Consider the following 16156-nt stretch of genomic DNA (forward strand, 5'->3'; position numbering starts at 1 on the left):
AAATCTCCCCCCCCCTCACCTTGAACCTATGACCCCTCGTGAACGTCACCACCTACCTGGGAAAAATCTTATCTCGGATTGCAACGGGATCTTCATCAATTGGGCCAGTGGGATGACGAATGGCAGATGGAGTTTAATTTAGACAAATGCGAGGTGATGCATTTTGGTAGATTGAACCAGGGCAGGACTTACTCAGTTAATGGTAGGGCGTTGGGGAGAGTTACAGAACAAAGAGATCTAGGGGTACATGTTCATAGTTCCTTGAAAGTGGAGTCATAGGTGGACAGAGTGGTGAAGAAGACATTCGGCATGCTTAGTTTCATCGGTCAGAACATTGAATACAGGAGTTGGGACGTCTTGTTGAAGTTGTACAAGACATTGGTAAGGCCGCACTTGGAATACTGGGTACAATTCTGGTCACCCTATTATAGAAAGGATATTATTAAACTAGAAAGAGTGCAGAAAAAATTTACTAGGATGCTACCGGGATTGAGTTATAAGGAGAGGCTGAGTAGACTGGGACTTTTTTCTCTGGAGCATAGGAGGTTGAGGGGTGACCTTATAGAGGTCTATAAAATAATGAGGGGCACAGATCAGCTAGATAGCCAATATCTTTTCCCAAAGGTAGGGGAGTCTAAAACTAGAGGGCATTGGTTTAAGGTGAGAGGGGAGAGATACAAAAGTGTCCAGAGGGGCAATTTTTTCACACAGAGGGCGATGAGTGTCTGGAACAAGCTGCCAGAGGTAGTAGTAGAGGCAGGTACAATTTTATCTTTTGAAAAGCATTTAGATAGTTACATGGGTACGATGGGTATAGAGGGATATGGCCCAAATGTGGGCAATTGGGATTAGTTTAGGGGTTTAAAAAAAAAGGGCGGCATGGACAAGTTGGGCCGAAGGGCCTGTTTCCATGCTGTAAACCTCTATGATTCTATGACTCTATACACTGCATTGTCCTTACTTGCACTCCAAATTCAGCATTAACTTGTGTACTCTCCCCGACACATGTCGGAAGGAAGTGTTACAAAGTTTAATCCCTCAGATCGAACCAACCTGGAATGCATTCACAATTTTACTTAATCATTTATGGGATGTGGGTGCCACTGGGAAGGCCAGGATTTATTTCCCATTCTTAGTTGCCCTCGAGGAAGTGGTTGGTGAGTGGCCATCTTGAACCCTCGCAGCCTGTGTGGCGAAGGCTCTCTCTCAGTGGACAGGGAATCCAGAACTTTGGTCCAGCGATGATGAAGGAGCAGCGATATTGTTCCCTGGTCAGGTTGGCGTGTGATTTGGAGGGGAGCAGCTGGTGTTCCCATGCGGCCCTTGTCCTGGCTGGTTGAGGTGTGGCCTGGAAGTGACCACTTGGCAGTGATTTGACAAGCATTACCAGGCTGTGCCCCAGAGGCTGACGGAAATTGTCAAAGCAAAATCAGTGACAGTCTGAAACAAAAAACAGAAAAACTGGAAATGCGCAGCGGATACGTCAGAATCCGGTCGGACACATCTTTCAGGCCGAGATTCTTCATTGGAACTGGGAGAGAAAAGATTGGTGACCATAGCAAAGACGGGAGGGAGAATGATGGCACAGTGCCTAGCACTGCTGCCTCACAACACCAGGGAGCCGGGTTCGATTCCCAGCTTGGGTCACTGTCTGTGTGGAGTCTGCACGTTCTCCCTGTGTCTGCGTGGATTTCCTCCGGGTGCTCCGGTTTCCTCCCACACTCCAAAGGTGTGCGGGATAGGTTGATTGGCCATGCTAAATTGTCCCTTAGTGTCAGGAGGACTAGCTAGGGTAAATGCATGGGGTTACGGGGAGAGGGACTGGGTGGGATTGTGGCCGGTGTAGACTCGATGGGCCGAATGACCTCCTTCTGCACTGTAGGGATTCTATGATTACTATGATTTCTATGATAAAGAAACCAAATACAGTGCAGATTGGTGCCATTGGTTCCTATATTCTCCTTTATTCATACTCGGAATGTAGGTATCACCAGCAAGGTCCATCCCGAGTTACCCTGAGAAGGTGATGGTCTTCTCTGTGTGGAGAGGGTGCTCAGCGCTGGCTTGACATGGCCGAGTGACTCACTCAGCCACTTCAGAGGGCAGATAAGAGTTAACCATGTCAGTGTGGGATTGGAGTCTATATAAGTTTAGGCCAAGTAAAGATGGCACTCTCTAAAGGCCTTCAGATACTGTACATTATTAGAGCACAAGGTCTGTTTAGATGAATAATATTTCTGCAGTTCATTTGGTCTCTTTTTTTATTCATTCATGGGACATGGGAATCACTGGCTGGACCAGCACTTATTGCCCATCCCTAGTTGCCCTTGAACTGAGTGGCTCAAACTGAGTGGCTTGCTCAGCCATTTCAGAGGGCAGTTGAGAGTCAACCACATTGCTGTGGCTCTGGAGTCACATGTAGGCCAGACCGGGTAAGGACAGCAGATTTCCTTCCCTAAAGGACATTAGTGAACCAGATGGATTTTTCTGACAATGGATTCATGGTCATCAGTACATTCTTAATCCTAGATTTATTTTAATTGAGTTCATATTCCACCATCTGCCATGGCGGGATTCGAACCCGGGTCCCCAGAACATTAGCTGAGTTTCTGGATTAATAGTCTAGCAATAATACCACTACGCCATCGCCTTCATCCACCCAAAATACCTCCTCCTCCATCAGCAACCAGCCCCCACGAGGGCACCATGGACTTCCATTGGATTATGCTTGACAAAGTACTGCAGTGGTTTGTTGTTGCCTTCTACAGTGTGGCTGAGCAGGGAACTCTTGCCCTCGGGGAGGCAGTGGCATGTTGTATTGTCACTGGACTAGTAATCCAGAGACTCAGGGTAATGCTCTGGAGATCCAGGTTCGAATCCCACCACGGCAGCTAATGAAATTTGAATTGAATGAAAATCTGCAATTAAAAGTCTAATGACTATGAAACCATCGTCGATTGTCAGAAATTTGGCCAAGTGTGGCATCAAGGAGCCCTAGCAAAACTGGAGTTAATGGGAATCCATGGGAAAGCTCTCTGCTGGGTGGAATCATACCTGGCACAAAGGCAGATGATTATGGTAATTGGAGGTCAGTTATCTCAGCTCCAAGACATCACTGCAGGAGTCCCTCAGGGTAGTGTCCGAGGCCCAATCATCTTCAGCTGCTTCATCTATGACCTTCCTTCCATCATAAGGTCAGAAATGGGGATGTTCACTGATGAATGCACAATTTTCAGCACCATTCACAACTCCTCGGATACCGAAGCAGTTCATGCCCAAATGCAGCAAGACCTGGACAATGTCCAGGCTTGGGCTGACAAGTAGTAAATAACATTCACGTCAGACAAGTGCCAGGCAATGACCACCCCCAACAAGAGAGGATCTAACCATCACCTCATGACATTCAATGGCATTGCCAATGTTGAATCCCCCACTATCAACATCCCGGGGGGGTTAGAAACCCGAACCAGACTAGCCGTATAAATACTGTGGCTACCTGAACTGGTCAGAGGCTTGGAATCTTGCAGCGGGTAACTCACCATCCAGGACAAAACTGCCCACTTGATTGGCACCCCTTCCACAATCGTTCACTCCCTCCACCACAAATGCACAGTGGCAGCAGTGTGTACCATCTACAAGATGCACTGCAGCAATTCACCAAGGCTCCTTAGGCAGCACCTTCCAAACTCATGACCATTACCGTCTAGAAGGACAAGAGCGGCAGATAACTGGGAACACCATCACCTGACTTGGAAATTTATCGCCATTCCTTCACTGTCGCTGGGTCAATATCCTCGAATTCCCTCCCTGACAGCACTATGGGTGTACCTGCATATTAGGGACAGCAGTGATTCAAGGCAGCTCACCACCACCATCTGGAGGTCTATTAGGAATGGGCAATAAATGCTGGCCTAGCCAGCGACACCCATGTCGCATCAAATGAATAAGAAAACTAACAACTTGCATCTATATAGTGCCTATATAACATTGTGAAAATGTCCAAGGTATTTCACAGGGGCATCATCAAACAAAATTGGACACTATGGAGATGACCAAAAGCTTGGTCAAAGTACTGTAGGTTAAAAGGGGAAGTGTAAAGGAGTGGGAAGAGGTGGAAAGTTTTCAGGAGAAAGTTCCAGAGCTTTGAGCCCAGACGGTGCAAGTTTACAGAGGGGTTAGTATTCTCTCCTCTTCCGCCTGCAGCTGGAGGCCAGAGTTTCATCCTCACGGTGCAGTATCCCAATGACAGGCCCAAAGGCCAAGGGCAACCCTGCCTTCCTTGTCTGTCTGTAAGGGCCCACAACTACATTTTATGGCTGTCAAGTAACCAATTGGTTGCCATTGGGGATGTTGTCCCTATTAGGGAAGGAAATCTGCCTCCTTACCCGATCTGGCCTACATGTGACTCCAGAGCCACAGCAATGTGTTTGACTCTCAACTGCCCTCCAAGGGCATTAGGGAGGGGCAATAAATGCTGGCCAACCAGTGACGCCCATGTCCCATGAATGAATATTAAAAAAGTGGGGTCTGGGTGGGCCGGCGAGGGGATGAGTATTGATGAGGTTGGGCAGCGCCATTGCAGTGGGGGTGTGGGGGAGACTGTTGGCATTAGGGGCCCCATCATGAGCCATAGAGAGCACCCCCTCTGCCTATGAGCCCCCAGGAGTCTCCATGGTTTACTCCAGCCGCAGCGAGGAGAGAGCCTTAATTGGCTACTCGCTTGGCCTCTTGTGCGTTCCCCATTGCTGGAACAATGTTGTAGCATCAGGAAGGTGAATTCACTCCACTCCTCCTTTTCCATCACCATTTTACACAACAGCCCTAACAATGTATGCCCTCCCTGGGGGTGGGGTTACTGCACAGAAGGATTGGCCTAGATTTTGTGTTCAAAGATAGGCCTTGGACCCAGGACCAACAGCAACAATTTATATCGCATCCTTAACGTACTACAACGTCTCAAGTGAGAGCAGTCAAGTGTGCTGCTTTATACTTGGTGTGTGGGTGGTACCCATTTTAGGAGTGGACCACTCGTCCTTGCAAAAGAGGAGGAGCTATTGGCAGAGCCAATCCAGCTCATTGGGCCTGCCCTATTAACAGAGGCCTATGATAACTCACTACAAGCCTGCTCTATCAACAGAGGCCTATGATAACTCACTACAGGCCTGCTCTATCAACAGAGGCCTATGATAACTCACTACAGGCCTGTCTATTGACAGAGGCCTATGATAACTCACTATAGGCCTGCTCTATTGACAGAGGCCTATGATAGCTCACTATAGGCCTGCTCTATTAACAGAGGCCTATGATAGCTCACTATAGGCTTGCTCTATTGACAGAGGCCTATGATAGCTCACTATAGGCCTGCTCTATTAACAGAGGCCTATGATAGCTCACTACAGGCCTGCTCTATTGACAGAGGCCTATGATAGCTCACTATAGGCCTGCTCTATTAACAGAGGCCTATGATAGCTCACTACAGGCCTGCTCTATTGACAGAGGCCTATGATAGCTCACTATAGGCCTGCTTTATTAGCTTGTGGAATGATGGAAACACAGCAGATTGAGGAAGAAAACATTTAAAGAACACGATGGAACTGATGAAAGAGTTAAATACACAGTTGAGATAAATAAGGTGTTGAGATTTTTTTTGTAATTCTTCCTTTAGCAGAAACACTCAAGAAAACATGAATCCTGAGGATGAGGTGGATGAATTCCTCGGGAGAGCAATCGATGCCAGAAGCATAGATCGACTACGCTCTGAGCACGTGCGGAAATTCCTGCTCACGTTCAGGAAACCCGAACTAGAAAAGAAGGTAATTTATTTATTTCCCTCTTTTATTCTTGCGTAGGATGCGGGCATTGCCAGCAAGGCCCGTATTTACTGCCTAGCCCTAATTGCCCTTGGGCCAGTTCAGTGTCAACCACATCGCTGTGACTCTGGAGTCACATGTTGGCCAGACCGGGTAAGGATGGCAGATTCCCTTCCCTAAAGGACACTAGTGAACCAGGTGGGTTTACAACAATTGATAATGGTTTCATGCTCACCATTAGACTTTTAATTCCAGATTTGTATTGAATTCAAATTTCACCATCTGTTGTGGCAGGATTTAAGTATTACTCTGAGTCTCTAAATTACTAGTCCAGCAACAATACCACTGCGAAAGGGTAGAGGGTTTATAGGGCTGGAGGAGGTCACAGAGATAGGGTAGAGGGTTATAGGGTTGGAGGAGGTCAGAGAGATAGGTTAGAGGGTTACATGGCTGGAGAGGTCACAGAGATAGGGTAGAGGGTTATAGGGCTGAAGGAAGTCACAGAGATAGGAGATAGGGTTATAGGGTTGGAGGAGGTCCCAGAGATAGGGTAGAGGGTTATAGGGATGGAGGGGGTCACAGAACTAGGATAGAGGGTTATGGGGCTGGAGGAGGTCACAGAGATAGGTTAGAGGGTTACATGGCTGGAGGAGGTCACAGAGATATGGTAGAGGTTATAGGGATGGAGGAGGTCACAGAGGAGTTACACAGTTGGAGAGATAGGGAATGGAGAGACCATGGAGGCATTTGAAAACAAGGATGAGAATCTTGAAATGAAGATGTTTCTTGACCTTACCGGCACAGGGGTGATAGGGAAACAGGACTTGGTGCGAGTCAGGACAATTGCAAATGTGACCAGGGATGAGTGGTTTCATTGGTGAGGAGAGGTTGGAAAAGTTCAGACTTTCCACCCTGCAACAGAGAAGGTGAAGAGGTCACATATTCACACTTCCCAAGATGACCAGAGATTTTGATCGAGAAAGTATCCTCTCTGGTGAGAAGGTTAATAACCAGGGATCATGGGTTTAAAATGATTGGTTAAAGCTTTGGAGGGGAGAGACAAGAAGAAATTCTTTTCATTCAGAGAATTTAGAAGCTTAAGAATCCCTACAGTGCGGAGCGAGGCCATTTGGCCCATCGAGACCGCCCCTACTCTCCAACAGAGCATCCCACCCAGTCCCTATCCCCGTAGCCCTACATATTTACCCCACTAATCCCCCTAACAAACACATCTTGTGACACTGAGAAGCAATTTAGCATGGCCAATCCACCAAACCTGCACACCTTTGGAGTGCGGGAGAAGACTGGAGCGCCCGGGGAAAACCCACGCAGACACGGGGAGAGTGTGCGGAATCTGCACAGTCACCCAAGCCGGGAATTGAACCTGGGTCCCTGGCACTGTGGGACAGCAGTGCTAACCACTGTGCCACCGTGCCGCCCTAACTGCTGGGATCCAGAAAATTCTCGATCCAAAAAGATGGTGGGAACTGAATTCCATGAATAATTTTAAAAGGACTTTGGACAGGCTTCTCGAGGATGAGGATCTTAAAGGATTATGGACAAAAAGCAAGGTTTGGGCCTAAGCAGTTTTGCTCTTTCAATGAGCCAGCAGACACACTGATGGGCTGATTGGCCTCTTGTATGGTTTCTGCGATTCTAATCACTTTCTCTGTTTGCTTTGCAGTATTCAAAGGAGGTGGATGACCGATTTGGAGCCTACGTGGCCTGTTCCTGTCTCGTCTTCCTCTTTATCTGTTGTATTCAGATAACCATCGTGCCCCAGTAAGTCTCCTTGGTGATGGACATTCGAGAGGCATGTCCGGATTCTCGCTTATTCCCAACCACCGTGTTGTAAGGAATTGGGAGTCTGGTCTGTAACCGGTCATAAAATCTCAACAAATAGGAGCAGGAGTTGACCATTCAGCCCATCGAGCCCGCTCTGTCTTTCAGTCAGATCATGGCTGATCTTGGGCTTCAACTTCACCTCACTGCCTGTCCCTCATTGGCTCTCTTGTCTGTCAAAAATTTGTCTAATTTAGCCTCAAATATGTTCAGTGATCCCGTCTGCACTGCTCGCTGAGGAAGAATTCCAGAATAACGACCCTCTGAGAGAAAAAAAATCCTCCCCAACTCCACCTTAAGTAGGAGATCCCACCCTCCCCGCCCCCCCGCCCCCGGCAGTTGTGGATTCCCCAACATAAGGAAACATTCTCTCAGCATCGACCTTATCAAAACCCCCTCAGAATCCTCAATGCTTCAACAAGACCATCTCTCATTCTTCCAAACTCCAGTGAGTATAGGCCCAAACTGCACGCAATCTTTCTACCAATCACTTAAGTCAATGCCCCCCCGTCACTGACCTCTGTGCTAAAGTAAATCAGCGCTTTCCCATCCACTCTATCCAGGCCCCCTCTCAGTTACATCTCAATCAAATTTCCCCTCAGCCTCCCCTGCTCCAAGGAGAACAATCCCAGTCTCTCCAATCTTTCCTCATAGCTGCAACGTCCTGGTTAATCTCCTCTGGACCCTCTCGAATGCAATTCCTTCCTTTCTGTAAGGAGGGGAACAGGACAGCACACGGTGCTCCAGTGGTAGTGCCGTCCTCTGGATGAAATATTAAACCAAGGCCCTACCCTCAGATGGATATGAAGGATCCCCCATGGCGCTGTTTGAAGAGCAGGGGGAGGGGTTCTCTCCGATGTCCTGGCCAATAGTTATCCCTCAATTAATGTCACATAAACTGATTCTCTCTGCTCATTCTCACATTGCATTTTGTGGGAGCTTGCTGTGCACAAATTGGCTGCTGCAGTTCCCACATTACAATGTAACCTTTGAGCTCCCCAGTATTGGATTGGGGGGACCCCAAACATACGCTGGGGAGTATAGAATAGAATCCCTACGGTGCAGAAGGAGGCCATTTAGCCCATCGAGTCTGCACCGACCCAATCCCACCCAGGCCCTACTCCCATTACCCCATATATTTACCCTGCTATCCCTCTGACACTAAGGGGCAACTTAGCATGGCCAATCAACCTAACCCTTTGGACTGTGGGAGGAAACCGGAGCACCCGGAAAAAACACATGCAGACACAGGGAGAATGTGCAAACTCCACACAGACAGTGACCCAAGGCCAGAATTGAACCCAGGTCCCTGGCGCTGTGAGGCAGCAGTGCCAACCACTGTGCCGCCTCTCGGAAATTCTGAATCCCATGTCACCCACCCGACGTCCAACCCTTACCAAAACCCTAACCCAACCGCTGTAAACCAATCATCCACACCCCCAGCCACTGGACCTCCCCACGCCCTGATCCCCTCCCCCTCCTCCTTACAAACCCCAAATCCCCCAACATCCAACCCCCTCAATCTCTGACCCCCTCCCCAACCCCTACCGCTGACCCTCCAGCCTCCTCCAACTCCTCCTCCCCATGATCTCCTCTAAACCAGTGTTTCCTAAAGGTTTGCTGCAATTCCCTTCCTTTTGTACTTTGGGAGGAAACCGGAGCACCCGGAGGAAACCCATGCAGACACGGGGAGAATGTGCAAACTCCACACACACAGTGACCCAAGCTGGGAATTGAACTCGGATCCCTTGCGCAGTGAGACAGCAGTGCTAATCACTGTGCCTCCCCGGTGAACTTATTCATCGCGTCAAAATAATAAAGTGTTATAATTCCGATCCTTTCTGTGCGCCGTGTGACCGGACGAGAGCTAATCACTGCGTTTTCTCTCTCTCGCTCTGTGCAGTTCCACGTTGATGCTGGGTTTCTACCTGTCCTGCCTCTTGGTCCTGGCCAGCGTGCTGTTCATTTCCACCATCTACTGCTGTGTGAAGGTGAGAGTGTGAGAGCCCCTCCACCTCCGCTCTAACCCTGCCCAGTCCGTCGCCTCGCAGCACACACTCACTCGGCACAAGGGTTTCATTGGAATCCAGGAACAGGGGCTGGCCATTCAGCCCCTTACACCTGTCCCACAACTCAGTGCAAGTGTGGCGGATCTGTGTCCACCTGCTTGCCTTTGGCTCCATAACCCTTTGCCCTTGCCAAGAGATTCATAAATATTAAGTGCACCTGCTATTTCTCTCCCTGTGCTCCTCTCCCCCCGTGCTCCCGCTCTCTCCCCGTGCTCCCACTCTCTCCCCGTGCTCCCACTCTCTCCCCGTGCTCCTGCTCTCTCCCCGTGCTCCCACTCTCTCCCCGTGCTCCTGCTCTCTCCTGTGCTCCTGCTCTCTCCTGTGCTCCTGCTCTCTCCCCGTGCTCCTGCTCTCTCCCCGTGCTCCTGCTCTCTCCCCGTGCCCCCGCTCTCTCCCCGTGCCCCCGCTCTCTCCCCGTGCTCCCGCTCTCTCCCCGTGCTCCCGCTCTCTCCCCGTGCTCCTGCTCTCTCCTGTGCTCCTGCTCTCTCCCCATGCTCCCGCTCTCTCCCCGTGCTCCCGCTCTCTCCCCGTGCTCCTGCTCTCTCCCCGTGCTCCCGCTCTCTCCCCGTGCTCCCACTCCCTCCCCATGCTCCTGCTCTCTCCCCATGCTCCTGCACTCTCCCCGTGCTCCTACTCTCTCCCTGTGCTCCCGCTCTCTCCCTGTGCTCCCGCTCTTTCCCTGTGCTCCCGCTCTCTCCCCGTGCTCCTGCTCTCTCCTGTGCTCCTGCTCTCTCCCCATGCTCCAGCTCTCCCCGTGCTCCTGCTCTCTCCCCGTGCCCCCGCTCTCTCCCCGTGCTCCCGCTCTCTCCCCGTGCTCCCGCTCTCTCCCCGTGCTCCTGCTCTCTCCTGTGCTCCTGCTCTCTCCCCGTGCTCCCGCTCTCTCCCCGTGCTCCCGCTCTCTCCCCGTGCTCCTGCTCTCTCCCCGTGCTCCCGCTCTCTCCCCGTGCTCCCACTCCCTCCCCATGCTCCTGCTCTCTCCCCATGCTCCTGCACTCTCCCCGTGCTCCTACTCTCTCCCTGTGCTCCTGCTCGCTCCCTCTGCTCCTGCTCTCTCCCCCCCGTGCTCCTGCTCTGTCCCCGTGCTTTATGAATGTTATACAGTGTTATAATTTAGATGGGTTGGGTCCATGATTATTGATAATCCATTTGGAAAGGGCTGCTTCGACTAAAAACATTGGAGAATCACTGGGTTAATAGATGCAGTTTAATCTTTGGACTTCCTGTAACAGAGAAACCTTGTGGACATGTTGAACTAATATTTGATTCATTACTCATCCTCCGTCTCACTCAATCCTGAAAATATGTGACAAAAGTAAAAGAAACGAATGAGTGGAAATTAGCCGTTACACACGGGAACCTGAAGAAGGTCTGCGTCCCATGGAAGAATTGTAGCGGGGTTGGAGTGGGGGAATTGTCATCATCTCTCGACTATCTGAAAAGTTTCATCCAAAGTAGCAGCACAAATTTTATTTTTATAAATGACCTGGATGAGGAAGTGGAAGGATGGGTTGGCCAGTTTGCTGATGACACAAAGGTTGGTGGGGTTGTGGATAGTGTAGAGGGATGTCAGCAGTTGCAACGAGACATAGATAAGATGCAAGACTGGGCGGAGAAGTGGCAGATGGACTTCAACCCAGATAAGTGTGTTTGTGGTTGATTTTGGCAGGTCGAATAGGATGAAAGAATATATTATTAAGGGTAAGACGCTTGGCAGTGTGGAAGAACAGAGGGATCTTGGGGTCCGGGTTCATAGGACGCTCAAAGCAGCGTTCGCAGGTAGAGGCTGTGGTTAAGAAGGCGTATGGAATACTGGCCTTCACCAATAGAGGAATTGAGTTTAGAAATCGGGAGATAATGCTGCAGCTGTATAGGACCCTGGTCAGACCCCACCTGGAGTACTGTGCCCAGTTCTGGTCGCCTCATTACAGAAAGGATGTGGAAGCCATAGAAAGGGTGCAGAGGAGATTTACAAGGATGTTGCCTGGATTAGGTGGCATGCCTTATGAGGATAGGTTAAGAGAGCTAGGTCTTTTCTCCTTGGAGAGGCGAAGGATGAGAGGCGACCTGATAGAGGTGTATAAGATGTTGGGGGGTATTGATAGAGTGGATTCTCAGAGGCTTTTACCCAGGGCTGAAATGGTTGCCACAAGAGGTCACGGGTTTAGGGTGCTGGGGAGTAGGTACAGAGGAGATGTTAGGGGTAAGTTTTTCACTCGGAGGGTGGTGGGTGCGTAGAATCAGCTGCCGGTAGTGGTGGTGGAGGCGGATTTGATAGGGTCCTTTAAGAGACTTTTGGATAAGTTCATGGAAGTTAGTAAGATAGAGGGTTATAGGTAAGCCTAGTAGGTAGGGACATGTTCGGCGCAACTTGTGGGCTGAAGGGCCTGTTTGTGCTGTAGCTTTTCTATGTTCTATGTTCTAAATTATTCCTGTTATTGTAAATACTTCTAACTCCTACCCTGTCACTGAATTGTTATGGTGCAGAAGGGATGTTTTCATCCAGGGGGTGGTGGGAGTCGGGATCTCACTGCGTGAAAGGGTGGTAGAGGCAGGAATCCTCACAACATTTAAGAAGTATTTCAATGTGTACGTGCAGTGCCAAGGCACACAAGGCTATGGGCCAAGTGCTGGAAAATGGGATTAGAATAGTTGGGTGGTTTGTTTTTGGCCGGCACAAATGTGATGGGCCGAAGGGCCTTTTCCCGTGCTCTACACCTCTATGACTCGAGGGGTGGGATCTTGAGCCCACGTTCGCCGTCTGTGAGGTTGCCAACAGGGTGGAGGGGGGGGGGGGGCCTCAAGATCCGGAAGGCGCAGTTCTTGCCGGCAAGAACGCAATTTCTGATCCTCTCCGGCCATCGCCGGCGACATCATCAGGTTCACGCCCATTATGGTTGCCGTGGGAACACTTCCCAAAGGCCCAGAGTGGAGCGGTCCAGGAGAAAGGTAAGTGATGGGGTGCAGGGGGGGATTGCAGGGTGCGAGTTATGGGCACAGGGTTGCATGTGGTTCAGAAGCAAGGGCAGGAGGAGTGGCTCTCAGCGAGGCCCCTCCCCCACTTCCCCACGTCAAGTCACCCGATCAGGCACTGGGTACCTTTGATCGAAGGATGATGTGGAGATGCCGGTATTGGACTGGGGTGGGCACAGTAAGCTGTCTCACAATACCAGGCTAAAGTCCAACAGGTTTTTTTTAATTCATTCATGAGACCGGTACGTCACTGGCTGGCCAACATTTATTGCCCATCCCCAGTTGTCCTTGGAGGGCAGTTGAGAGAAAACCACATTGCTGTGGCTCTTGAGTCACATGTAGGCCAGACCGGGTAAGAACAGCAGATTTCCTTCCCTAAATGACATTAGTGAACCAGATGGGTTTTTCCGACAATCTACAATGGTTTCATAGTCAGTAGATTGTGAATATTTGGAACCACGAGCTTTCGGAGCGCTGCTCCTTTACCAGGTGAGTGACTCAATTGATGAAGGAGCAGCGCTCCGAAAGCTCGTGGTTCCAAAAAGACCTGTTGGACTTTAACCTGGTGTTGTGAGACTTGTTATTTGATAGAGGGATGCATTCCCCAGCTCCAGAGGTGACAAGCTATCATTCTATGGTGATAGGGCCATCTGCAGCTGGGTTAACTCCAGTGGTGGAGGAATTAGCCCTTAAATGATCCATAATCGACCATTTAAGGGCCTTAATCATAGAATCATAGATAATAATATTGAAGGCTGAATTGTAATCAATAAATAGTTATTGTTGTAAAAATGATCATCTAGTGTCCCTTAGGAAAGGAAATCTGCCTTTTTTACCCGGTCTGGCCTACATGTGACTCCAGAGCCACAGCAATGTGGTTGACTCTTTAATGCCCTCAGGCCCAGCCAGCATCACATGAACGAATATTGTTAAAAAGGCCATTCTGAAGAAGGAGTTTTAAGAATTCAATGAATTAATAAATCTGGAATATAAAGCTGGACTCAGTAGTGATGACCATGAAACCATCATCGTTAAAAACCCATCTGGTTCACTAATGTCCTTTCGGGAAGGAAATCTGCCGTCCTTACCTGGTCTGGCCTACATGTGACTCCAGAGCCACAGCAACCGCCCTCTGGAATGGCCTGAGCGAGACACTCATTTCAAGGGCAATTAGGGATGGGCAATAAATGCTGGCCTTGCCAGCGACACCCACATCGGATGGAAGAATACATTTTTAAAAAATTGACCAGAGTTGACTAAGTTCGGAGGGCAGTGGGTTTGGATTTCAGAGATAGGGAAAGCAGAACAAGACCATGGAGGGATTTAGAAACAAGAATGGGAATTACATCTTTGTTCACGATAGCGCTGGAACGAGGCGACTTTTGCGAACTGTCCCCAGCATATCCTCTAATTCTATCTTACTCTCGTTTACTCTATGAATGGTATGCTTTGTCTGTATAGCGCACAAGAAACAATGCTTTTCACGATATCCCAATACATCTGACAATAATAATAAATCAAATCTCCTCGCATGTAGTAAATTTGAAGGTGACTTGTTGTGGCTTCAACAGGGAACTGTTTATTTAGGGTGGCATGGTGCCACAGTTGTCAGCACTGCTGCCTCACAGCGCCAGGGACCCGGGTTCAATTCCCGGCTTGGGTCACTGTCTGTGTGAAGTCTCCACGTTCTCCCCGTGTCTGCGTGGGTTTCCTCCGGGTGCTCTGGTTTCCTCCCACCGTCCAAAAATGTACTGGTTAGGTGGATTGGCCATGCTAAATTGCCCCTTAGTGCCAGGGGGACTAGCATGGGGTTATGGGGATAGAGCCTGGGTGGGATTGTGGTCGGTGCAGATTCGATGGGCCAAATGGCTTCCTTCTGCACTGTAGGGATTCTATGATTAGTTCACATAATATATATACAGGATAAGAGTCTGACAGAACTGCAACACAGTCTACTCTCTTCCCTGGCTCCAGCTAACGTTCCTTTCCTTCCCAGCACGTGCGCCCTTGCTCCCGATTGGCTCCACATCCCGTCCGACCTCTCCATGTGATCCGGCCCGATCACATGGCCTTCAAAGGATCCATCCCTTAAAGGGGCCACGTTACCACATAGTTCATGCAACTGTCTCTGATAATTGAACCCCTTTGGCCTCGGGTTCTTGCTTAGAATCTAAGAAAAAAAGATTGAAGTCACGTTTCTTGGCAAATTGAATCCTTTATTCAACCCTTCCATTTTCTTTCCGGAGGCCATGCAGGCTCTTTCTCTTGTTGCACTGCTCTTGCACCTGTAGCTGAAGACAGTGTTGGCAGGCACATTGATAAAGAACACCTCAGCTGAAACTTAATCGTAACCTGGTTAAATCTTTCCCTCATTAATTCAGAGGTGCTGAGGGTAAGTGTAGGCCTCCCGTGCACCATCACAGGTGCGGCCTTTCAGACAAGATGTTAAACCGAAGTCTTGTTCGCTCTCCAGGTGGGCGTGAAAGACCCCGTGGCATTATTTTTAAAAAGAGCAATTATGTTCTCCCCAGTGTTCGGACCTATATTTGCACCCTCATCCAACCTCAATTACAGACAAATCATTTCTCTCTGCAGCTTATGGGAGCTTGCTGTGCACAAATTGGTCCCTCCAACGGCCACTAAACTTCAGAAGTACTTCATTGGTTGCGAAGTGCTCTGGGGACATCGGAAGAGCATTGTGGAAATGGAAATTCTTTCTTCCTTCTTGACTGTATGAATTCCGCCTCCGTTCTGCCGCGTTTGACACTTTGCCTGACAATCCACGCTTATCTTACTCGGGCTGATCCGGAAATGGCCGGAAAAAGTATTTCCCCCCATGGTGGGATTTGAAGTGGAGATGTGGAGATGCCGGCGTTGGACTGGGGTAAACACAGTAAGAAGTTTAACAACACCAGGTTAAAGTCCAACAGGTTTATTTGGTAGCAAAAGCCACACAAGCTTTCGAGGCTCTGAGCCCCTTCTTCAGGTGAGTGGGAATTCTGTTCACTCCCATCGCCCCGAGGCTACCTTCAAACTACTCCCATCGCCCCGAGGCTACCTTCATGTCCTGTCAATTCAAAGTTCCAGGGAGGGAGCCGAACCTTTGGACTCCTCTACCTTGTTTTCAGTGGACCTTTTTAATCATAGAATCCTTACAGTACAGAAAGAGGCCATTTGGCCCATCGAGTCTGTACCGACCATAATCCCACCCAGGCCCTATACCCGTAACCCTCATTTATCCTGCTAATCCCCCTGACATTAGGGTCAATTTAGCACGGCCAATCAACCTCACATCTGTGGAGTGTGGGTGGAAAACTGGAGTACCCGGGGGAAACCCATGCAGACATGGTGAGAATGTGCAAACTCCACACAGACAGCTACCCGAGGCCGGGATTGAACTCGGGTCCCTGGCGCTGTGAGGGCAGCAGTGTGAACCACTGTGCCACCGTACCGCCCTCATCAGTG

At 49.6% G+C, this 16156-nt stretch overlaps 1 protein-coding gene across 1 annotated transcript in view; it reads left to right on the forward strand.

The window, feature by feature from the left end:
- Positions 1 to 16156, forward strand: part of adcy5 (adenylate cyclase 5) — a 340470-nt gene that overhangs the window by 283193 nt on the left and 41121 nt on the right. Inside the window, exons 10-12 of the mRNA XM_078227862.1 lie at positions 5666 to 5813; positions 7495 to 7592; positions 9556 to 9643. Of these exons, the coding sequence (XP_078083988.1) occupies positions 5666 to 5813; positions 7495 to 7592; positions 9556 to 9643 (334 nt within the window). The remainder of the gene's footprint in view (positions 1 to 5665; positions 5814 to 7494; positions 7593 to 9555; positions 9644 to 16156) is intronic.

Source organism: Mustelus asterias, chromosome 14 (genome assembly GCF_964213995.1).
Source record: "Mustelus asterias chromosome 14, sMusAst1.hap1.1, whole genome shotgun sequence".
NCBI lineage: Eukaryota > Metazoa > Chordata > Chondrichthyes > Carcharhiniformes > Triakidae > Mustelus > Mustelus asterias.